Source organism: Rhinolophus sinicus, linkage group LG12 (assembly GCF_036562045.2).
Source record: "Rhinolophus sinicus isolate RSC01 linkage group LG12, ASM3656204v1, whole genome shotgun sequence".
In the NCBI taxonomy this organism is placed as follows: domain Eukaryota; kingdom Metazoa; phylum Chordata; class Mammalia; order Chiroptera; family Rhinolophidae; genus Rhinolophus; species Rhinolophus sinicus.
The window spans coordinates 31,978,880-32,004,819 of record NC_133761.1 but is presented as its reverse complement, the minus strand read 5'-3'; the positions used below and the strand labels follow the sequence as shown (position 1 = coordinate 32,004,819).

Below are 25,940 nucleotides of genomic sequence, written 5' to 3'. Positions count from 1 at the left end.
TGATATCATATGTCATATAGCCTCTGGAAAACTCCACTGTACACTTGTGAGAGAAAGAGAGTGAAAAGGCAAATAGCATCTTAGTATTATCATGAACATAGAATTAATGTCGTGGGCCTCCTGAGAACCATTTTGAGAATTACTGATTAAAATAGACTGAGGGCAAAATACAGGGACGGCATAACCTCAGGTGGGAAAGCATAAGGCATATTAGAGTGAACAGACCAGTCTGGTAGTTGTGAAAAATTCAAATGGTGGGAGGTGGGAAAGGTATGGCTAGAAATGTAGGTTGTGGGAATCGTATTATGTCAGTTAGAAAAATACCAGCTTTCTTAATTATGACTATAGTTACTGACCTCTAATTTTGCCTTCAGAAAGTTTCAGGGTAGGAGTGATAGAAAAGTAATGCATACTTAGTTCCAGGAAATACTAAATTATGTGCTGGCAGTATTTTTATAGATTTATTGATTGCTTTTATTAATTTAATTTATTTAGTGTCTACTACACTCCAAGCATCAAGGTAAGAACCAGTGATCCAAAGATAATAATGACAATCTCTATGGGAGATTCAGATATTAGAAGATAAGTAACAACTTTAGTTTTTAATTTTTTATTTTTCAATTACAGATGACATGCAATATTATATTAGTTTCAGGTGTACAACATAGTGATTAGACAATGATATAACTTAGGAAGTGATCACCCCAATAAGTAATACCTTCTTTAAACTGGAGGAACAAAGAGAAGGTAGCTGACTCTGGCTGGGTGGTGATGAAAAGGTTGTAAGGTAGCCAGGAAGTCTTAAATGTTGAAGACCCAAATATCAACAAGTCATATCTAACCATCGTGAGAAATACTAGAAGTATGGGGATAACAAACACAGTACTCGAGTTAATACAGTAGATCTGGGGAGATAGATAGTACCAAAGAATAATTTCCTTTACATAGGTTCTGTTTTTGAAAGTACAAGTATACAAAGTCTCGTTCCCCTGAAACCCTACAGCATCTCTCCACTGCCAGGCCTGGGAGACACCATCAATTATCTATGTCTCTCTTCTCTTCACTTGGATCACCATTTTCAGTCTTTTTGTTGTCTTTTGTGACTCAATAACTATAGAGAAAGGGAGGAAGAAATTTAGGTAACTACAACAGCTTTAAATCAAGTACAAGGAACACCTTTACTGGCCCAAATAATTATGATTAAATAAGTAAATAAATAAAGAACCTGTCTCCCAGCACCACCTGCAGGGGATGAAGAAGTCTGCAACATGATTTAATTCTTTCTTTGCCAGAATATCTTCAATGCAACATTGCTTTATTGAGTAAAGAGCCTAATTTTAGTAGCTGAGGAGAATGCAAAGATCAGTAAGAGACCATTCACCCATACTCTAAGGAACATTTTTAGAACTAGAGGATTTCGTAGTTATTAGGGTAACTTGCAAGGAACTGATTAAATCTAAGAGAATCAGGTTTCTTTGGTGAAGAATGAATAGTAAAACAGCTACTGCATTGCCTTTTTATATTCTGTATTAAGACCAAAGGTGAGTTCACAATTTTAAGTAGTGAAGTAATGAAGTCTGTTTTTGAGGCTTCACATCTGTTGAGCTTGAAACATGGTGAGAAAGGCCTGTGTTGCATACAATTTTATGTGGGCCAGTTAAGGTTGTTCCTTTCCTAATTTAAGGCCATCCGCAGACAACTGTGTTATGGAATAACTCTCTGCTGGTCATAAGAGGGATCAGATGGCAGAAGATACATAGCTTAGTATTAATCCATAAACATCTATTTGAAATAAACTGAAAGTGTATTCTAGTAAGAGCCTTTTATTTTCCTTATCAAATCATGTCCTAGAAGCTAGGAAGAATGAGATTTCCAAAAGTACCTAGCCTTTTATAAACTTGCAAACAAGTACAGAATATTTTCTAATTTCTAGCATTTAAAATAGAAGCAAAATGCACCAGATAGACAAGAAGCAAAATAAATGAAACAAGCATTCATTACAACACCCTTAGAAGAAAGAGTTCTGCTGGGTGAGTGATAAAGAATGTGAATAAAGCTGATCTGCAGGATGGCTTTCTATGTTTTTCTTTGTCTAGATTTAGAACACACACACACACACACACACACACACACACACACACACACGTAAGATTTTTAGCGGTAGCAGCCAGTCAGCTAGCACCACTGTCACCCAGCCCACAACCCCAGGCAAACGTTTACATGACTTTGGGTAGTCATGTTCTGGTGTTTTCAGTCTTTTCCACTAGATATTTTGAACTACCTAATGTGATTAAGTCCTGAATCAACACTCCCAATTATACCTCTTTCCAAAATCATACCACAAGTTATAAAAGCAATGACATGGACTGCTAAGTGTCAGAGGTAAGGGGAATCTTAGGTATCATGTAGTGCAGTATTTCTCAAAGTGTGGGTCCTCTATCTGCAGAATTTCTTGCTCATTACAAATGGAGACTCAGGCTCCACATCAAACCTAATCAATTTCAATCCCTAACGGTGGCGTCAAGAACCTACATTTTAAACAAACTCCTTAAATTGATACGTGCATTAAGGTTTTGGGAACCACACATCTAGTCAGACTGCTTCAGATGACAGATGAGGAAATAACATCAGAGAAGCCAAGTGATTTGGCCAAAGTGACAAAGCCAGTCAGAGTCAGAAACCGGACTCAGACTCAAATATTTTGACTCCCAGGTTAGACTTTTTTCAACTATTAAGTAGTTGGTATTTATTCGTAAATTCCCACTTGATCTCAATGAAAAGGGAGTTTGAGTTGTTTGTCCTTTGACATTCTCCTCAAATTTAAACAATAATTTACCATTAGTGGGTTCCCAGTACTTGCTACGTAAGCTGTTCCCTTAAATATACGGAGTATCAACTAAAGAAGCTTGTGAACAAAGGTATTTTCTTATCACCATTCCATTCCCCTTCACAATAAGACAAGCAAGAGCATTTATCAACAAGAGCATATACTCATTTTTCTCAAATTGCAAGAGACAACAATAAAAAGTAAATGGCAAACCCTGCTACTAGTGTTAAACAAGAATATCCCACCCTTCATAATAACACACCATATGGTATTTCCCTACCTTGTTCAGTATTTAACCTAACAATTTATTGCTAGGCGTCTTGGCAGCAAGCTGTGCAAGTTGAAGTGGAATCTGATTGAGGTGAGTTAATTAATGTGGTGGCAGCTTGGAATGTTGTCCAGCTGCCAGTGAGAATTATGTTTGTTTGTCTTTGGCCCAAGTGTGAAATGGTTGGCTGTTGATTTCAGAAGTGTGAGTGTACATTTTTATATCTCACACGAATGAATACATTTTTTGTATCCTACATATTTGGGGAAATGCTAAAATTTATTGGGTAATGTTATTTACCACTTGTGTGGCAGAAAGAGAAAGGTGGAATTTTGTCCCAGAGGTTGACTTTGCATCTGTAGAAAAAGCAAAAGCAGGTGGCATATAAATCTATGAGCAGGTAAATAAGCCATCCAAAATTAGCTCATCTAGGCTAATGTGTTCAGGAATAACTTTAAAAAGGAGGAAAGCAAGATTTAAATCAGAAAAGGATAACTCTTGTAATGATGAAAGAATTCTGAAAGTAAAAAACATAATGTCAAACTTTCCTTGAAAGGAATGGCTTTTGGATTCTATTAACTTACATTTAGAATTTCAATTTTCTTTTCATTAAACACAATCCTCTATAAAAGATATCGTCTTTCTGTGCAGGCTTCCTTCCTGCCTACTGATGATAGTGATTCCTGTGATGGGCTTTAGATGTTAAAGTTACCATATAGTTTGGACTGATTGTTACTGGTATGGGCAGGGGTTGTCTAACTCAAGTAGTCAATAAATGACGCTAAACCAACACAGTTCAAAGCACACTTGAAAGGTGTCAGATATTGTTCCCCTACTATTTTTTTCTACACAAAATACTAGTAATATAAAATGCCTTGACAAAAAGTTTACTTTAGTAGATTAAGGAGATGGATACTTTAAATTTTAATGTTTACACACATTTCTTTCTTTTATTCTACCATTTTGAAGAAATTTAAAATACACTAAAACTAAAGGAAATGGCAGGCAGGAGAAGTAAGAGCAAATAATATGAAAAGTTTGCAAACCTATACAACAAGTATTACCAGAAAATCTTTTTGATGATAAAAATAATTTCCTTAAATTTTGATGTGCTATGAGACTATTAACAAAACTTTAAAAAAGAAGTGTTTACACTTTGGAAGATACTAAATAAAATTAGTTTGTCAGGTGAAAATCTAGCAATAATAGTATTTTAAATATAGAAGTATACAGAAAAAACATAATGCAGTTCTTACCTCCTAAAAGCTGTTAATCTAAGGAAATATGATAATAGCTGTAAAACTTTTATTCAGATAGGTGAATAAACCTCAGTACCTGAGGTTTGTACTTCATTTTATTGGAAATTGGACAAAGGTACTTTTTTTGGTCACATGCTAAATAATAGGATATGATGATGTTTCCTTTCTCCCCAAGGCTATTTGCTATAGTTTTATTTATGATACTTTATCTATGCTAAAATTTTTAAATAATATAAGAAATTATTATAATTGTATATAAAGGTTATAGTTATCCCTGGTTACTTTATTATTTTCCTCCATTAGATATAGCAATTTAAAATTTTTATTTATTTATTGGGGTGACAATTGTTAGTAAAATTACATAGATTTCCGGTGTACAATTCTGTATTACATCATCTATAAATCCCATTGTGTGTTCACCACCCAGAGTCAGTTCTCCTTCCATCACCATATACTTGATCCCCCTTTACCCTCATCTCCCCCCCCCCGAACCCCCTTACCCTCTGGTAACCACTAAACTATTGTCTGTGTCTATGAGTTTTTGATTCTCATTTGTTTGCCTTTTTCTTTTGTTGTTTTTGGTTTATATAGCACATATCAGTGAAATCATATGGTTCTCTGCATTTCCTGTCTGACTTATTTTGCTTAGCATTATACTCTCAAGATCCATCCATGTTGTCACAAATGTTCCTATATCATCTTTTCTTACCGCCGAATAGTATTCCATTGTGTATATATGCCACAACTTCTTTATCCATTCATCTATCGAAGGACATTTTGGTTGTTTCCATGTCTTGGCCACCGTAAACAAAGCTGCAATGAACATTGGAGCACACGTGTCTTTATGTATAAACGTTTTCAGATTTTTTGGGTAGATACCCAGGAGAGGGATTGTTGGGTCATACGGTAATTCGTAATTTTTTGAGGAACCTCCACACTGCCTTCCATAACGGCTGCACTAGTCTGCATTCCCACCAACAGTGTATGAGGGTTCCTTTTTCTCCACAGCCTCTCCAACACTTGTTACTATTTGTCTTGTTGATGATAGCCATTCTGACTGGGGTGAGGTGATATCTCATTGTGGTTTTTATTTGCATTTCTCTGATGATTAGTGGTGTTGAGCATTTTTTCATATGTCTATTTGCCATTTGTATGTCCTCTTTGGAGAAATGTCTCTGCGGTCCTCTGCCCATTTTTCAATTGGGTTGTTTGTTTTTTTTGTTGTTGAGTTGCATGAGTTCCTTATATATTTTGGATATTAGCCCCTTATCGGAGGCATTGTTTCCAAAAATCTTCTCCCGTTCAGTTGGTTGCCTCTTTATTTTGTCGATGGTTTTTCTTTTGCTGTGCAGAAGCTTTTAAGTTTCATATAGTCCCATTTGTTTATTTTAGCTTTTACTTCCATTGCCTTTGGAGTCAAATTCATAAAATGCTCTTTGAACCCAAGGTCCATAAGTTTAGTATCTATGTTTTCTTCTATGCAGTTTATTGCTTCTGGTCTTATGCTTAAGTCTTTGATTCATTTTGAATTAATTTTGGTACATGGTGACAGATAGCAGTCCGGTTTCATTCTTTTGCTGGAGTCTTTAGGGTTTTCTATATATAGCATCATGTCATCTGCAAAGAGTGACAGTTTAACTTCTTCATTCCCAATTTGGATGCCTTTTATTTCTTTCTCTTGCCTGACTGCTCTGGCAAGGACTTCCAACACTATGTTGAAAAGCAGAGGTGATAGGGGCAGCCCTGTCATCTTCCTGAACGTAGACACAGGGCTTCAGTTTTTCACCATTAATTATGAGATTAGCTGAGGGTTTGTCATATATGGCCTTTATTATGTTAAGGTATTTTCCTTCTATATTTATTTTATTAAGTGTTTTAATCATAAATGGATGTTGTATCATTGTATCTTGTCAAATGCTTTTTCTGCATCAATTGATATAATCATATGATTTTTGTTCTTTATTTTGTTAAGGTGATGTATCACATTGTTGGATTTGCGGATGTTGAACCATCCTTGTGCCCCAGGGATGAACCCCACTTGGTCATGATGAATAATCTTTTTAATGAATTGTTGTATTCGATTTGCTAGAATTTTGTTTAGGATTTTTGCATCTGTATTCATCAGAGATATTGGTCTGTAGTTTTCTTTTTTTGTGTTGTCATTACCAGGTTTTGGTATCAGGATAATGTTGGCCTCATAAAATGAGATAGGAAGTGTTGTCTCTTCTTCAATTTTTTGGAAGAGTTTGAGCAGGATTGGTATTAGATCCTTTTGAAGGTTTGTTAGAATTTACTAGTGAAGCCATCTGGTTCCGGACTTTCGCTTTTGGGAAGGTTTTGGATGACTGATTCAATTGCGTTACTGGTGATCGGTCTGTTTAGATTTTCCAGTTCTTCATGGTTCAGCCTAGGAAGGCTATATGTTTGCAAGAACTTGTCCATTTTTTCTAGGTTATTGAATTTGGTGGCATATAGTCCTTCATAGTATTCTTGGATGATCCTTTGTATTTCTGTGGTGTCCGTGATAACTTCCCCTTTTTCATTTCTGATTTTGTTAATTAGTGTCTTCTCTTTTTATCTAGTGAGTCTAGCCAAGGGTTTGTCAATTTTGTTAATCTTTTCAAAGAACCAGCTCTTTGTGACATTAATTTTTTCTATTGTCTTCTTGTTCTGTATTTCATTTAGTTCTGCTCTGATTTTTGTTATTTCCTTCCTTCTGCTGACCCTGGGTTTCACTTGTTCTTCTTTTTCTAGTTCTTTAAGGTGTAACATGAGGTTATTTATTTGGGATTTTTCTTGTTTCTTGAGATAGGCGTGTAATGAGATAAATTCCCTCTTAAAACTGCTTTCGCTGCATCCCAAAAATTTGGTAGGATGTATTTTCATTGTCATTTGTTTCTAATTTCCCTCTTAAAACTGCTTTCCCTGCATCCCAAAAATTTGGTAGGATGTATTTTCATTGTCATTTGTTTCTATGTATCTTTTGATCTCTCCTCTAATTTCTTCTTTGACCTGGTCGTTCTTTAAAAGAATGTTGTTTAATCTCAATGTATTTGTGTTTTTTCCTGCTTTCCTTTTGCAGTTGATATCCAATTTCAAAGCCTTGTGATCAGAGAATATGCTTGGTATGATTTCAATCTTCTTAAATTTTCTGAGGCTGATTTTATGTCCCAATATATGGTCTATCCTTGAGAATGTTCCATGTACACTAGAAAACAATGTATAGTCTGATGTTTTAGGTTGAAGTGCTCCATATATGTCAATTATGTCCATTTCATCTAATGTGTCATTTAGGGCTGCTGTTTCGTTATTTATTTTCTGTTTGGATGATTTATCCATAGCTGTCAATGATGTATTTAAGTCCCCTAGTATAACTGTGTTTTGGTGAATTTCTCCCTTTAGTTCTGTTAGTAGTTGCTTGGTATATTTCGGTGCTCCCTGATTGGGGACATAAAGATTGATGACTGTTATGTCTTCTTGTTGTATAGTCCCCTTTATCATTATGAAATGTCCATCTTTGTCTCTTGTTACCTTTTTCACACTGAAGTCTGTTTCATCTGATATCAGTCTGGCTACACGTGATTTTCTCTGGATACCATTTGCTTGGAGTGTCAATTTCCACCCTTTCACTTTGAGTCTATGCTTGTCCTTGTAACTGAGATGTGTCTCTTGGAGACAGCATATGGTTGGGTTTAGTTTTTCGATCCAATCTGCTCCTTTGTGCCTTTTTATTGGTGAGTTCAGTCCATTTACATTTAGGGTGATTATTGATATGTGAGGATTTCCTGTCATTCTATCTTTAGTTTTCTGGTAAGGCTGTGTCTCCATTGTTTCTTTGCCTTTTTGTTGTTGTCTATTATTTCTGTGTGGTGGTATTCTATGATGTTTCCCTCTGTTTCTTCTTTCATTACAGTATATATTTCAGTTCTGGATTTTTTTTGAGTGGTTACCCTTAAGTTGATGTAAAAGAAAGTTTGATATTTAGAGTATTCCATTTTCTTCAGCACGCTTACTTTCTCCATTCCCATATTCCGGTTCAGGCCTTTACTCTCCCCCTTTTTATGTTTTGGTTGCCACAAATTGTCCCTGTTGATGGTGGTCGAATAGCCTCCTTTAGTATTTCTTGTAGGGCAGGTCGTGTATTAGAAAATTCCCTCAGCTTCTGTATGTTTGGAAAGGTCTTTATTCCTTCTTCATATCTAAAGGATATTTTTGCTGGATATATTATTCTTGGCTCATAATTTCTCTCTTTCAATAGTTTTAATATTTGGTTCCACTCCCTCCTGGCTTGTAGAGTTTCTGCTGAAAAATCTGATGATAATCTAATGGGCTTTCCTTTGTAGGTTACCGTCTTCTTTTCCCTGGCTGCCTTGAGGATTCTTTCTTTGTCGTTGATTTTAGACAGCTTCAATACAATGTGCCTTGGAGAAGGCCTGTTGGGATTGAGGTAATTAGGTGTTCTATTTGCTTCTTGGATTCGAGGATCCAGTTCTGTCCACAAGTTGGGAAGTTCTCATCGACAATTTGTTTGAATGTATTCTCTGTTCCTCTCTCTCTTTCTTCTCCTTCTGGTATGCCCATTATTCTTATATTGCTCTTTCTGATGGAGTCAGAAAGTTCTTGTAGAGTTCTTTCATTTCTTTTAAGTCTCAAGTCTCTTTCTTCTTCCATCTGTGTCATTTCCAGGTTTCTATCTTCGATGTCACTGATTCTTTCCTCCATCTGGTCAACTCTACTACCTAAGCTGGTTATTTCATTCTTAATTTCTTCTATTCAGTTCTTAATCTTCAGAAATTCTATTTGGTTCTTTTTTAAAATTTCAATCTCTTTCGTAAAATGCTCATGTTGTTCTTTGATTGTGTTTCTGAGTTCATTAAACAGCCTTTCTGTGTTTTCTTGCATCTTGTTGAGTTTTACAGAACTGCAATCTTGAATTCTCTGTCATTTACGTCACATATATCCATATCTTTAAGTTCCTTTTCTGGAGACTTTTCACTTTCTTTCTGAGCTGTCTTGTTGCCTTGGTTATTCATGGCAATTACTGATTTATTATTTCTCTTCCTAGACATCTACTGGAGTGGCTTCTGCAACAGGTTGATAGGAAGAGGTCTCTTTTGTTTTCCAGTACTAGTTGGTAGAATGTTTTATTTTCTCTCCAACTGCAGCCTTTTTCTTTCTCTCTTACTTGGTAGTGCTATGTTTTCTCTGCATTATTCCAGCTTCTCACACAATGGGTGATTCCCTAGGAGATGGGTTTCTCCTCTGTTAATAGTTCTCCTGGGTCACAAGGTGCAGTGTCTGTGTGGGTATGTGGAGAGCTTTTGAAGTTCCAAAGGTCTTCCTGCACCTGATTCAGAGCTCGTATATTTCAGCAGTTCTGTTTACTCCTGCAGGGATCCGCCCAGATAGGTGGGGCCAGGGGCAGGGTGAGTTGTGAGAGGTGGCCCAGAGCAATGGCGGCAAGCACCACCACAACCAGTCCTGTTTCCACAGCTCCCTTCCCTTTGCCAGAACTAGTTTGGCTGCGAATCTGTGTCTGTGGACCACAGTTTCAGAACTGCAAATATTCTGTTCTTTTGATCTGACACTGCTACTGTTGCGCTTCTAGCACTGGGCAGGTGGGGGCAGGGAGAGCTCTGGGAGAGTCCGGGGGGTCGGGGTGGGGTGGGGTGGGGTGCGGCTAGTCTCAGTGCCTAAGAGTTCCGTTCTCTGCGGCAGTGAGGGCTTAAACTACCGTTTTCAGCCTTCTTCCCTCAGTCTTTGCTCTGAGGTCTCTGCTGTGAACATTGGGTTCAGCTGTGTTATATGCTGTCCCCTCAGCCCTGTGGGCCATAAGTGGGGCTCAGCAGTTTGAGTTCTTCCCTCTCCCTCAGCTGCGGTAGGATGCAGCGAGCTCGGAGCACTGAGCTAGGTCTGCGTCCTGCGCGTGCGTGGCTCCGTCTCTGCACTTCTCCCTTTCCTCCTCCCCGGCTTGCGCGATTCACCCACCTGTAGGTGATTTCAGTAGTGAGACTCTTCATCTTGCCTGTCTGCTGTGCAGGGAGTCCTCTGTGGAGTTATAGTTGTTCGATTTGTTGTAAATTCCGGGGGAGATTTCCAGAGACTCACCTCAAGTCGCCATTTTGATGACGTCTCCTATGTTAGTTTCAAAAAAAACTTACCATACTGTTTTCCACAGCAGCAGCACCACTTTACATTCCTACGAGGGTTCCAGTTTCTCCATAGCCTCACCAATACTTGTTATTCTCTGTTAAAAAAAAAAAAAAATTGTAACTATCTTACTTGGTGTGAAGTGGTGTCTTATTATGGTTTTGATTTGCATCACCCTAATGACCAATGATATTGGACATCATTTTCATGTGCTTGTTGGCCATTTTATATTTTCTTTGGAGTAATGTCTAGTCAGTCCTTTGCCCACTTTTTAAATTGGGTTGTCTTTTTGTTGTTGAGTTGTAAAAGTTCTTTATTTATTCTGGACGTTAAACCCTTATCAGTCACAATTCAAATTTTATCTGCAAATATTTTCTCCGATTTTTGTGGATTATCTTTTCACTCTCTTGATACTGTTTTTTATGCATAAAAGTATAAATTTTAATGAAATCCTATCTATGTATTTTTTTCTTCTTTTTGCCTGTACTTTCAGTGTCATATTTAAGAAACCATTGTCAAATCCAAGGCCATGGAGATTTCTCTCTATGTTTTGTTCTATGATTTTAATACTTTAGTATGTGCTATGAAATAGGGGTCTAACTCCTTTAGTTTGATGAGGATACCCAGTTTTCTGAGCACTGTTTGTTGAAGAGATTATTGTTTCCCCATTTGAGTGGTCTTGGTATCTTTGTTGAAAATCTACTAGCCATACATTTGAGGGTTTATTTTTGGCCTCTCAGTTCTATTCCATTGGTCTTTATGTTTATCCTTATGACATACCACACTCTTTTGATTACTGTAGCTTTGTAGTAAGTTTTGAAATCAGGAAGTAAGAGACCTCCAACTTGTTCTTTTTCAAGATTGTTTTGGCCATTCTGGGTACCTTGAATTTTCATAAGAATTTGAGGATGGGTTTTACCATTTCTACAAAATTGCCATTGAGGTCTTGATAGGTATTATACTGATAGGTATATTGCTTTGGGTGGTATTGTCATCTTGACAGTATTAACAATATTAAACATTCCATTCATAAACACTTGTTTTTGCTTTTTACAGGGATGTAATTATTAAATCAATTGACCCTTGTATTAATATATAATGTGTACCTTTGTCTTTTGTAAAAATTTTGACTTAAAGTCTATTAGTATAGCCAAAGAAGCTCTCTTTTAGTTATTATTTGCATGGAATATCTTTTTCTATCGTTTTATTTTCAATCTTTGTTTCTGTGGATTTAAAGTGAGTCTCTTATAGACAGCTTATAGGTGAATCTTACTTTTCTTTATTATTATTTTTAACTTTTATTAAATTTATTTGGGTGACATTAGTTAATAAAATTATATAGCTTTCATTAGTACAATTGTATAATACATCATCTATATATTGCCTTGTGTGTTCACCATCCAGAGTTAGTTCTCCTTCCGTCACCATATTATTTGACCCCCTTTACCCTCTTCTACCATTTCCCCTCCCCACTTACCCTCTGGTAACCACTAAATTGTTGTCTGTGTCTATGAGTTTTTGTTTGTTTGTCTTGTTCATTTGTTGCTTTCAGTTTTGTATTCTATATATGAGTGAAATCATATGGTTCTGGACTTTTTCTGTTTGACTTATTTCACTTAGTATGATAATCTCAGGAAACATCCATGTTGTCACAAATGGCAAAAGTTCACCTTTTCTTATGGCTGAGTAATATTTCATTGTATATGTGTACCACATCTTCTCTATCCAAACATCTATTGAAGGACACTTTGGTTGTTTCCATGTGTTGGTCACTGAAGAATGCTGGCAAGACATACACTGGAGAAAAGAAAACCTCTTCAATAAATGGTGCTGGGAAAATTGGAAAGCTACATGCAAAAGAATGAAACTAGATGGCTTTCTGTCACCAAATACCAAAATTAACTCAAAATGGATCAAAGACCTAAATATAAGACCTGAAACAATAACTTGCATAGAAGAAAGCATAGGTATTACACTAGTGGATCTTGGGTTCAGGGAGGATTTTATTAATTTGACCTCAAAGGCAAAGGAAGTAAAAGCAAAAATAAATAAATGGGACTAAGTTAAACTAAAAAGCTTCTGCACAGCAAAGAAACCATCAACAAAAGAAAGAGGGAACTAACTGAATGGAGAAAATATTTGCAAACAATACCTCTGAAAAGGGGCCAATATCCAAAATATATCTTCATACAACTTAACAACAAAAAAATAAACAATTCAATTAAAAAATGGGCAGAGGATCTGAACAGACTTCTCCCAAGAAGACATACAAACGGCCAACGGTTATATGAAAAAAATGCTCCACTTCATTATCTATTAGGGAAATGTATATCAAAACCACAATGAGCTATCACCTAACGCCTGTTAAAATGGCTATTATCAATAAGACAAGTAATAACAAGTGTTGGAGAGGTTGTGGAGAAAAAGTAACCCTCATACACTGCTGGTGGGGATCTAGATTGGTATAGCCACTATGGAAAACAGTATGGAGGTTCCTCAAAAAATTAAGGATCATGCTTTTCTTATAAACCTACTCTCCCAATCTGTCTTCTAATTTGTAAATTTAATTCAGTTACATTTAAGGTTGTTACTGCTTAAGATGAACTTACTTCAGCCATTTTGTTGTTTTCTTTATGTCATATATTTTTTGTTCCTTAATTCCTCTAATACTGCCTTCATTTGTGTTTAATTAATTTTTTCTTGTATCTTTTTATTCCTTCCCATTTCTCTTTTATTATATTTTTTGTTTATTTTCTTAGTAGTTATCATGGAAATTACATTTAATATTTTAAATTTAGAACAATCTAGTTTGAATTCACATAAACACCTTCAATGACATACAAAACTTTGCTCCTATACAGCTTTGTCTCCCTGCTTTATGTTGTTACTGTCACAAATTATCTTTATTAACTGTTGCCCAATAACATATAGTTATATTGTCTCATGCATTTATCTTTTAAATCATTAAAGAAACAAAAAGAATAGTTACAAGCCAAAAATATCATAATACTAGCTTATTCATTTACCTATGTAGTTAACACCACTGCCAGTCTTTCTTGCTTCATATGGCCTTGAATTATTGTCTAGTGTCATTTCGTTTCAGCCTGAAGGAGTCCCATTAGCATTTCTTAATGGGTTGGTCTCATAGCCAAAACCCCCTCAGCTTTCATTTGCTGGGTAATGTCATTATTCCACCTTCGTTTTTTGAAGGTTAGTTTTGGCAGATATAGAATTCTTAGTTGACAGGTTTTTTTCCCTTTCAGCATTTTAAATATGTTTTCCCAAAGCCTTCAGGCCTTCATAATTTCTAATAAGAAATAGGGTGTTAATCTTACAGAGGAGCCCTTGTGCATGTCAATTCACTTTTCTCTCACTGCTTTTTCGGTCTCTCTTTGCTTTTTAACAGTTTTAATACACTGTGTCCTGGTATGAATCTATTTGAATATATCCTACTCGTAGTTTGTTGAGCTTCTTGGATGTGTAGATTCATGTCTTTTGTTAAAATTGGAATGTTTACAGTCATATTCTTTCTGTCCCATTCTCTCTCTCTCTCTTTCTGAGACTCCCACAATTATGAGATACTTACTTGTGTCCCACAATTTTTTTTTGTCTTTGTTTTTATCCCCATTATTTTTCCTTTCTGCTCCTCAGATTGGATTTCAGTTGTCCTAGCTTCAAGTTTCCTGATCTTTCTTCCACCTATTCAAGTCTGCTCTTGAACCTCTCTAGTGATTTTTTAATTATAGCTATTTACTTTTCTAGCTCCAGAATTCCTACTTGGTTTCTTTTCATAATGTCTGTCTCTGTACTGATTTTCTCTATTTATTCATATAGTATTCTCCTGCTTTTCTTTAGTTTTTGTCCACAGTTTTCTTAAGTTCTTTGAGTATATTTAAGACAGTTGATTTAAAGTCTTTGCCTAGTATGTCCCATGTCTGAGCTTTCTCAAGGATGTTTTCTTTCACTTTTTCCCCCTGTGAATGGGCCATACTTTCCTGTTTCTTTGTATACCTTGTGATTTAAAAAACAACCCCCCCAAAAAAAAACAAAACAAAACTGGACAGTTTTGAATTTTATAATTCTGGAAATTAGAACCACCCTCCTACCCTCAGTTTGCTGTGTTGTATGTTGAGGGTTGTAGTCATCCATTTTGTAGTGACTTTCCTATACTCGTTTTGCAAAGACTGTATTTCTTATTTGTGTGTGGTCTTCTAAGTCTCTGTTGCATTATCTCAGTGGTCAGCCAGTGACCTGAGAGATTAAATCCCTTGAGCCAAAAAGAAAAAAAAGCATCTCACTTTTTTCAGATTGGCTTTGAACAGAGGCAATTCTTCAATGCTTGGACAGACCATCTATAAGTCTGCCTTAGCTTTCATTGCCTGCTTCTACAGACCCTAAAGATCAGCCAGAGATGGAAGCTTAGGGTCCACTCAAATCCTTTCTGAGCATGCATCAAGCTCTGGGCATGCATGTTACATGTATCAGTATTCCATTACTTTTATTGCTAAATAGTGTTCCATTGTATGTATATACTATATTTTATTTTCATCTCTCAGTTGATGGACATGTGGATTGTTTCCACTTCTTGGCTCTTATGAATAATGCTGCTATGATATTGTGAACTCTTTCTAGGCTAGTATATGTAGATCTAACTCATTTCTATTTTAAAAAGACCTATTTAGATATACTTGATATACAATGAACTGCATATATATATTTAACATTTATGATTTGATAGGTTTTGAAATAAGTATAATTCTATGAATTCATCACAGTTAAGAAAATATACATTTTCATCACCTTCAAAAGTTTCTACATGCCTCTATAATCCTATGCAACTGTACAACCCTGTCTGCCTGTACCCACTGATCATCTTTCTGTCAGTAAATATTGATTTGCATTTTCTTGTATTTTATATTAATACAATAATATAGTATTGCTCTTTTTGTCTGGTTTCTTTCATTCAGCATAATTATTTTGATTTTCTTCCATGTAGTTACATGTATCAATATTTCCTTATTTTATTGCAGTGTAGTATTTCATTGCCTGTCTAGATCACAACTCATTTATCCATCCACCCATTGATGGATATTTGGATTTTTTTCTACCATTTTTGATATTACAAATGGTCTTGTTTGAACATTTTTGTACAAATCTTTTTGTGGACTTTTTTCATTTCTCTTTGGTATATACTTAGGAGTAGAATGTCTGGGTTGTATGGTAGGTGTATGTTTAACTTTTTAGAAAACTGCCAAACTGTTTTCAACAGTGAAAAACATGGTTAACTACTGTATCATTTTACTACTAGTAGTAGTGTTTGAGAGTTCCAGTTTTTATCAATCATTTTGTACATATATAAAAACACAAAAACAGCTATACCATTACCAAACTCGTCAAATACTAATATTTTGCCTTATTTTAAAAGAAATAAAACACTACAGATACAATTGAAGTACCTTGTATTCCCTTCCCTCATTTTATTCTTCCCTCTCTTCTTCTTTAGAGTTAATTACTATCCTGACTTTGGTATTTATCTTTGTCATAAAAGTATTTAATATGATTTCTAAATATGCATGTAGTTATCACAATATATAGCATTTCTGGGAATTTGTGTATATGCATGATGAGGTGTGATCGAAAAATACGGTGTATGTGTAAAGTAAAAAAAAATATTGCAGTAAAAGACACATTGCCATTTATCACCCTCAAAATACTCCCCCTTGCTTCAAACACACTTTTCCCATCATTCTTGCCACTTTCTGAAGCAGTTCTGGAAATCCTCTTTCGTGAGTGTCTTTAGTTGTGCTGTTGTAGCTGCCTCAATGTCCTGATTCAGGTGCATGATACACTGTAATGTTTTTGACAGAAATTGCCATACCAGAAGCAATGTGTGACACAGAGCATTGTCATGATGGAGGGTGAAATTGTTTTCCCATTTCATGTTAATGCATTTTTCGTGATCTATGATTTATGGCACACTTTAAAACACACCTTCTCTCAACCATAGCTTACACTGACTGCACCAAACAAGTTGAAACTTGTCACACACTGTTACTACGGTTTGATGCGCTGCCTTTCTGTTGGATGGCACTTGGTAGCAGTATTCACCGTATGTTTTGATCATAACAGAAAGACTCCGTGTCACACATAGCTTCTGGTATGCAATTTCTGTCAAAAACATTACAATGTGTCCTCATCCACCTTATTCACCGGATCTGGCACTGTGCAACTTCTGGCTCTTCCCGAAAGTCAAACAACCATGAAAGGTAAACGTTTTGAGTAGATTCAGGACATTGAGGCAGCCATGACAACACTAACTAAAGATCCTCATGAAAGTTGACTTCCAGAACTGCTTCAGGAAGTGGCAAGAACAATGGGATAAGTGTGTTCGAAGTGAGGGGGAAAATGGCAATGAGTCTTTTATTGTAATAATTTTTTTTCATGTGTTGGCATTATTATTTATTGTTTTAATTAAAGTTTATTAGGGTGACTTTTTTATTAGTTTCAAATAATGTACAAAACAATGTAATAGATCTTTATCATTTGTATCCCTCACAAAGTGATAAACCCTCTCCCCCAATCTACTACCCCTGTGACATCGCATACTGCCGTTACATTTCCAGTCTCTATTCCTAATGCTGTACTCCACTTCTTGTAAATATATATATATATTAAAATTATATATATATATAAAATTATAGTTGACATTTATTACTGTTCAGCTTCAGCTTCAGGTGTACACGGCCGTAATCAGGCATCTACACCATCCCTTAAGTGGTCTCCCTAATAAGACACTGTCCATCGGTGATACATTTTTTTTTTTAAAACTATTTGAAAGTTCATCTCTTTTTCTTTCTTTCCTTTTTTTAAAGATGCTTATTGGGGAAGGTGAACAGGACTTTATTGGGGAACAATGTGTACTTCCAGGACTTTTTCCAAGTCGTTTCCTTTCAATCTTAGTTGCAGGGGGCGCAGCCCACCATCCCTTGCAGGAGTCGAACAGGCAACCTTGTGGTTGAGAGGATGCGCTCCAACCGACTGAGCCATCTGGGAGCTCAGCGGCAGCTCAGCTCAAGGTGCTGTGTTTAATCTTAGTTGCAGGGGGTACAGCCCACCATCCCTTGTGGGAGTTGAGGAATCAAACTGGCAACCTTGTGGTTGAGAGCCCACTGGCCCATGTGGGAATCGAATTGGCAGCTTTCGGCGTTAGGAGCATGGAGCTCCAACCACCAGAGCCACCGGGCCGGGCCGGTAATACATTTTTAAAAATTTAAACATTTACCGTATTGTTTGATCACACCTTATATATGTAGGGAAGATGTTGAAGAAAATTTGTCTTCATTGGTTGGTGAGCTTTTGTCTATTAGCTTTTGTCTGTCCCTGTATGGGAGGTGATTTCTGTGCTGTGATCAGGAGTTGAGTAAATTCCCTCTTTGGTCTCATTCTCCCAAGCAGGGGAGATATGGGATGAGGTTGCATTTCTGTCCCCCTTTGGTCTCATTCTCCCGAGCAGGGGAGACATGAGATGATGTTTGTTGTTCTGTCCGTGTTGTGAGGTGATAGTTAGCTTAGTGTTAAAGAAATTCTTGATCAGGGGTTGAGAGAACTCCTCCTTTGTTCTATCTGTTTCACCCACATCAGAAGATGAAGTAAAGAAGTAGCTAAGTTATATCAGGATGACGTGATAGGAACGTTGCCAGGCTTTGGAAGACCTTGGGCTGATTGTCCCAAGCAAGAACAGTAAACATCGCTTAGCTGGATGAATTGGCCCTTTGGCCGGACCGGCAACATTCATTTCAGTAACTGCTGAATCCTCCTGGAACTGGCCATTCCCAAAAAGGGAGGCAGGAACAAGAAACTTGGCTTTAAGGTACATTTGAAAAAATATGTAAGACAGACCTCAGTTGGCAGTGTAATTCATTATTATTATTTCATCATTTTGTCATTTGTCATTGGTTATTTCTCATCATTCTAGCATTTTGAAGACTTCCAGCGATATGCAGCTTACAATACCAGGGGATGTCCTTACTTTCAGCCACGAACCTGGTGAGGTCTGGCTGGTTCCCGGCCTCTCTAGTGTTGTTCCCCAGGGTTAGCCTTCTTGAGAACTTGTTAGCATCTAGAAAACTTGTATGCAGCTTGCAGCTTACAACATCAGAAGACATCCTAACTTCTAACAATAAGGGCGACAACAGCAGCAAGAGTCTTCAGATTGTTAACATGTTGAAAACTTATGTGCAGCATCAGAAGACGCCTTGACTTCTAACAACAACAACAACAACAGCAGCAGCAGCATTCTTGGGAACTAACAAGCAGCTGTGTGGGAGACGCCTGACTTTCTCTCAGCTACAGACCTGACAAGGTTTTGATTTATGACTTTTTCAGTGCTGTTCTTCCCCAGTTTGATGAGCTTTTGACATCTACTGTAATAGTTACTATCCTGTACAGCTCAGTACTGCTTTTGGATACTCCTTACTGATGTTATTTGTGTATTTAGCCAAGTGATTTTTGATCAATAGTAACACATATGTTGGGATTTCTTAAACTTATGTGTACTCCTTTGATGTGACATTGGTATCAATGTATAGTTTAGTCTTAACCACTTTAATTTCTGTCATTAGCATATTCTATTGTCTTTGTCTTTTGCTATTGAAAATTGCTAAATTGATTAGATATTGATAAATTAATTGGCCGCATTCTAGCCTGTGTCCCTTCTTTTCCCCGCTCGTCATTACAGTATATCATAAATACTATATAGCATATCACATATACTTTATACTATAGCGTATACTCATATATGATATGCTATACTTACGGTTTTTTCTCAGTGTTATATATTTTTAGATTTATTAATGTTGATAAATATACAACTTTGTTCAGTTTTTCAGATTGAGTTGCAATAGTATCATAGTATCTCATAGTAGCTCATAGTATCAATTTAGAAGGTCATGAAACTATTTAGAAAAAAATAGTAACAAAATAGAACGCATCACATGTACTCAATTATAGTTTTGTGAGAGTTCTCAATGCATATACTATACAAGTATTGAGCCATGGTGTAAACTGTATTTTTAACTGTAGGTAAAACATTTGAAAGTCAGAGCTCTCTTTCATTTTAACTAATATATTTAATTATATGAATGAGGTCTGACAATTAAGTTTGTGAGCTTGTTGTAATGATGTTGCTAACCTTTTTTGATATCAGACGGATTATTCATTATAAGTTTGTACCAACTGGACAAACAGATAACCAAGTTTACTATTTGGAAGTGCTGAAAAGGATGCATGAAAAAGTTAGACGACCTGAACTTTTCGCCAACAATCATGACTCTTTCATCACGACAATGCTCACATGGCACTGTCTGTGAGGGAGTTTTTAGCCAAACAAATAACTGTATTGGAACGCCCTCCCTACTCACCTGATCTGGCCCCCAATGACTTCTTCCTTTACCCAAAGATAAATATTGGAAGGAAGACATTTTGATGACATTTAGGACATCAAGGATAATATGACGACAGCTCTGATGGCCATTCCAGAAAGAATTCCAAAATTGCTTTGAAGGGTGGATTAAGTGCTGGTGTCAGTGCATAGCTTCCCAAGGGCAGTACTTTGAAAGTGTAGTGATATTCAGCAATGAGATATGTAGCACTTTTTCTAGGATGAGTTCATGAACTTAATTTTAGTGAGAATTCCAGGGACTTTCCTGATTTTCTTTGAAAGACTTAGGTCAGTGGAAAAAGTACATTGTTTTATAGTTGGTTAGAAGTTGAATCATGTCCTCACACAGTGCTAAATGAGTTTTTCCCATCACATAGCACTTTGTATATATTTCACTTAATCATATTTTTATTTTTAAAATTTCATTAAATTTATTGGGATGACATTGGTTAGTAAAATTATACAGGTTTCAAGTGTACATTTCTATAGTACATCATCTATCTTTTACATTGTGAATTCCCGACTCCGTCAGTTCTCCTTCCATCACCATATTTTACCCCCTTCTACCACAATCCCTCTCCCCTTACCCTCTGGTAATCACTAAACTGTTGTCTGTGTCTATGACTTTTGTTTGTCTTGCTCGTTTGTTGCTTTCAGTTTTATATTCCACATGAGTGAAGTCATATGGTTCTCAACTTTTTCTGACTTATTTCGCTTAGAATGATACATTTCAAGATCTATCCTTGTTGTCGTAAATGGCAGTAGTTCACCTTTTCTTATGGCTGAGTATTATTCCATTGTATATATATGTTAATTAGTCATTTATTTCTGTCATTCCAATGAAACTGATCTCTTTCTATGTAGGCATGCCTCAGTGCATAGTATGGTATATCCCACATAGTGGACATTCAAAAAATGTCTTTGAGTTCATGAGTGAATTCAGAATACCAAACTAATATATTTAAATAACTTGAAGCAACCATGATTGTTATTGATTTCCTACCAATTGGACTTCTTATGAACTATACTATATCCAGCTTTCATAGTGAGATAATACCTATAGGACTTGGACAGATACTTGTTTACAGTTAACTCTGAAGCTACATTATAAATTTTTATGTGTTGTAACTCTTTAGGAATCTATTCAGAAATGTTTTGTGAAGCTACTTAGTATTACTCTACGTCCAGAAAACTTCCTTTATTATTCTATGATTATAATAATTAAAGCTTTTTAATTTTCTGTTTCCTGTTTTCTTTCTCATGGAGACTTGAAGTCCTAAGAGTTGGGTTGATTGACTGTGACCACAGGTAGTTCACTTTTCCATGTCTGAGTTTCCTCATCATGCCATAATTTTGTTATAAAAGGAACAAGGTATTAGGTTGATGCAAAAGTAATTGCAGTTTAAAAGGTTAAAAATAATTTCAAAAACTGCAATTACTTTTGCACCAACCTAATATAACATGCAAAGAATACTCAATGAGTAACAGTGATTGTCTAGGTAAGTATATTTTAAAATTTAATTAAACACTAATTTCATGAGTAAATTAAGTTACAATTTTAATGTTCTTGAAGATAAAAAGTTGAATAGATTAAGTTCAGCTCATGTCTATTATCTATTTACCTATGTGTTACTTAAAATAACATTTCCTATAACAGCAAAAACCTTAAATCTCAGTAATGTAAACAGCAGTTTATTTCTCAATCATGCAAAAAATTCTAATGGATATTACTAATTAGCAGCTTGTGTTCCCCTAGGCAATGATTCACAGAGTCAGCCTCCTATTTTTTTTGTCCTTGGTATCTTCTTGCTGGACCCTGGAATCCTCTGTTACATCCCATTTATCTAGTTTGATGATGGGGAAAGAGTAAAACTGTTATATGGAAGGTTTTGAGCCAGGCCTGTATCTACACTTCTACCCCACATTCAGGTGGTCAGAACTCAGTTACTTTCCAACACCTGACTGTAACAGAGCCCTAATAATAATCTAGCCATGTGCACAGGAGGAAAAGGAAAACAGATTTATTGAATAATTGTTAAATCAATTACTGCCATATAACCTATTAAGAATCACATAATATGCAACGTGCAAGGGATACAAGTTCCTGTACTTGAAGATCTCATACATACACTACACATAATAGAAAAATAAATTATAAAGGTGTCTTTTTCTACCTTTTTTAAACATTGCTCAAATATTTAAGAACTTCACCTGAGAGTTTTGATTTCTGGTCCAGTATGTAAGTAGCTTAGAAGTTATCACTCCATCTAACAAGTAAAAAGCTGAATAAAATGAAGTATCACCAACTCTTAGATTCACCAGAGAAGTGAGGTCACAGGGAAACCACTGTTCCACAAATTGGAGAGAGATGGGTGAATACAGAGAATCACAACTTAACACAGCAGAAACCTATGAGCAGAAATCTTCTAGGGAAGCAGTGTCAGGGTAGGAAAACCTAAATCGTAAATGACAAATAGCTGAAGGCTCAGTATAGACAAGTCTGACAATTAAAAACTCCAGGGAGACCCATTCATAGGGAGGTCTCCACATTTTTGTGAGTTTTACCGGCAGGAGCTCTATCAGGTCCTCACAGTGAATAGAGAAAAATTCCCTTGTGTTTCTGGCAGGGGGAGAGGAAAAGGAGCCATTTTGAAATACACCAGAGCATTCTGGTCTTCTGAACAAGGCCAGCACTCAGGAGAAACTATTTTACCAGAGTGTAACCTACCAAAGGGAAAATAAATACACTCCAGCTCCCTCTGGCCCTCAATGTTCTGGCTAATGTTTATTAAAACACCATTCTTTTTAAATTAAATTGCCACACAAATAAGACTAGGCCCTTTTTCTTTCTCTAGAAAAATAAGATTTGCTGCTCCTGTTCTAGACCACCTATGGCTTTCATACAACTTTTCTTTATAGTGAAACTTCTGAGTCATGACTTCAACCTGTTTGCTTTCCAGGTGAGGCAGATAACTAAGAAATTACTTAGATAATTTACTTATTAATTTAGTCGGTTTTAATTAAGATTGAAATTACTTGGGTTATTCCTCAAGGCTTATGAGGGGACAGTTACTCTAAATTAGCAATTAACTGCTTCTCTTTATCTTTTTAAACTTAGTTCATTAACAAAATTAAAATCTAGATACTTTGGCATCCTCACTTAGGCCTGTTTGCTTTTGCAGTTTCTAAAACTTTCAAGAAATCATAACTTGAATTGCAGTAAAGAGCTTTAGGAATTTACTTATTAAATATTTTCAATTAAATGCAATGGAAACATGGATGGGTATTTTAATAACTTTATACGTCGTCTATTCAAAATGCAGTGGTAGGTGTTTTTTTCATAGGTTACCAAACATAAGAAACACTGGTTAAAAATTAGGCAGCATGTCCTATTGAGCCATTCCTTTAAGCTTAGTTTATATTTTTCCGAGTTAGGTGTTTGAGTTTCTTGACTTTGTTACCTTGCAGGTACTAGAAGGAAAGATAATATTTCATAGATTCATTTCAGCCTAATAAAACCAAGTGACTCTTAAAACTCTGAGTTCATTCCTTATCTGCTATTTCTTTTCACTTGTCTCTAGGAGTCTCATTTCCTTCTTCCTTCCGATATTCCCACTCACTTTCCGAAATCCCATTAGTCTGCAATCCAATGGTTCTTCACAACCTTCTTTGACCATTTCTTCCGTGTCCCGTATCAGCAAATTTAGCGAAACCACTGCTTCGCTAAAGTAAAAGAACGAGAGAGCTTGTTTACACCTGTGGCCAAAACGGATTACCGTAAATTGCACAGTCGACTTCTTTCAATTTTTTTACCACAGCCACCCTTCCTCCATCAAACGAATCTCGGATCTACTTTTAAATTTGCCCCCCACCACCCGTTTCTCCTACCTTCCGCCGTATTGCTATTGCCCTGCCCACTGAACCCACGTTCCTCTTCTCAGGCCTTCCATTACCAGAGAGAAAGAATAGCTCTCTCTTTCAGGGATTTAAACACTAGAACCCGCTTTCTTCCTCCTCATCGGACCCCTGGCAGTGCGTACTTCCCAATCCGGACTCGGCATCCAGCTCCCGCGGCCTCTCTGTCTCTCTGTCTCTGTCTCTGTCTCTCTGTCTCTGTCTCTGTCTCTCTGTCTCTGTCTCTGTCTCTGTCTCTGTCTCTCTGTCTCTGTCTCTGTCTCTGTCTCTGTCTCTGTCTCTGTCTCTGTCTCTCTCGCGCGCGCGCGCGCGCCACTTCCGGATCGGGTGTCTCCACTTTACGGGTCCGCCCACCTCCCTAGGGCACTTCCTAGAGCATTTTCCTGATCACTGGCGGGGTCGTAGTGGGGATGCAGGCTAGCCCAGCGTAAGAGGTCTCCTCCTAGAAGACGTACTGAATGGATTTTCCAGCCTGAGAAGTCGGGTCATGCTGTGGAGTCGAGTTTTGGCGGTGGAGGGACAATTTGTTTTGAGCACCGAGTGGGGCACACCCGGAAGTGGAGCCATACAGAAGCTGCGCCGCCGCCGGGGGCGGGTGCCAGGTACCAGGAGGTGGAGAGGTCCGCACCTTACGCTTTGGCGTGAGTGTCATGCGAGGGTGCAGTAGGGTGGAAGATGGCTTCCTTCTGGCTCTGGTTCTATGGTGTTAGATCCTGCTGGGTTCTGGGAAGCAAGGGCCTCTTGTCTGGTGAAGCGGTGCGGCTGCCGTAGAGGAGCCGCTCGCACTTCATTCTCCTACTTCAAGGGACTCCCTATCTTCAAGTCGCCACCTCTCCTCTCACTCCTCGCCCCTCGAGTTGAGGGGAGTTGCATTGGGGAGGAAGTCACAGCTGGAGCACCGAGTCCACTCGAGTACTCTGCTTCTGGGAGGAGGCGTGCGGCCACTTTGGTGGGGACTGTTGCTTTTCGGCCTCTTGAACCCCTCCTGAAAAGTGCTTTTTCCTTCGTTGTACCACCGACTCATTACTTATAATATTTCTGTCTTTACCTCCTTCAGCTTCTGACTTTGACTCCTCTGAACCTTAAAGGATGCTGGAGTCATACGTGACTCCAATTTTAATGAGCTATGTGAATCGCTACATCAAGAACTTAAAGCCTTCAGATCTACAGCTTTCACTATGGGGTGGAGACGTGGTTCTCAGCAAGCTCGAGTTAAAGTTGGATGTGTTGGAACAGGTAAATTATATCTGTCATTGACTGGAAATATTTTCAGCTTGTTTATAAGTAAAACATTGTTTCCTACACTTTGACTTTATGCTTTAAAAACTTAATTTTTATGCTAATATATTTTGGGCTCCCCTGAAACTAGAGACCTTCCTTTACAGAATTTTTTTTTATGGTTTATTAACTGGTTTGATGGTTTGTTACAATCGGCTTCCCAAAAGTTGCCTCAGCAAATAGGAAAACCATAGAATTGTTCTTGTTGTCAGAATTGCCCAGCCTGTTTACTCAATTCTCAAGCCTTACTGAATATGCTAATTTACATTGTAAGGTTCTGTATGATACTAGAGAGTGATACATTCCTGTTCTCTGTTTTGGGGAATGGGGGAGTCCAAAAGAGACCAAGCTCTTGAGGAAAGTTCTATCTCTTAGTAGGAAAGATGACATTACCCATGGCGCCCTCAGAGTGTCAAGTAGACACAGATTGAGAATGCCAGCAAAATCCAAAACGTCTTTGTTAATCACTTCTTTTTAATTTTCTTTTAACCTGAGAATGCTCTGATGCAAATGAACTGTAACTTCAAAGTTCATATACTTATTACTTCGTTTAGTACATCATTACTAACGTGTGCCAGGCAATTCTGTTAGTCTTGAGGATAAAAAATTGTCTGTGGAAACTCAGAAGAGTCAGAGACCAACAGCTTTTTTAGGAGATAAAGAAAGACTTATCTGAGGGTGGTAGTAATCAACAATTTTTAGTTATATTTCACTGCTTCCTGTATTATTGAATAATTTAGAGTTAACATTAAGAAATAATACTCTTGGCTCCTTCCCCTTTCTTTCTCCAAGGTTAATTATTTT

At 37.0% G+C, this 25,940-nt stretch overlaps 1 protein-coding gene and 1 long non-coding RNA gene across 14 annotated transcripts in view; one reads left to right on the top strand and one right to left on the bottom strand.

Annotated features, from left to right (window-relative positions):
• Window positions 1-21,484: 21,484 nt before the first annotated feature.
• Window positions 21,485-24,162, bottom strand: LOC109461411 (uncharacterized). 2 transcript variants are annotated; one of them, XR_002139686.2, is made up of 2 exons: window positions 23,984-24,162; window positions 21,485-23,666 (listed from the first exon to the last, which is right to left on the bottom strand). It is a non-coding gene; the product is annotated as an uncharacterized LOC109461411 (long non-coding RNA). The 2 variants fall into 2 exon arrangements; XR_012490691.1 differs by having other exon boundaries at window positions 23,832-24,150.
• Window positions 24,163-24,205: 43 nt separating this feature from the next.
• VPS13B (vacuolar protein sorting 13 homolog B) overlaps window positions 24,206-25,940 on the top strand; it is a 737,914-nt gene continuing 736,179 nt past the window's right edge. For 4 of the 12 annotated variants that reach the window (XM_019757648.2, XM_074316467.1, XM_019757650.2 and 1 more), the window contains exons 1-2: window positions 24,236-24,499; window positions 24,916-25,094. In XM_019757648.2, coding sequence (XP_019613207.2) covers window positions 24,948-25,094 — 147 coding nt within the window. In that variant the 5' untranslated portion in view covers window positions 24,236-24,499; window positions 24,916-24,947. Of the gene's footprint in view, window positions 24,808-24,915; window positions 25,095-25,940 lie in introns of all 12 variants that reach the window. The other 8 variants (XR_012490690.1, XM_019757647.2, XM_019757644.2 and 5 more) reach the window with 5 other exon arrangements.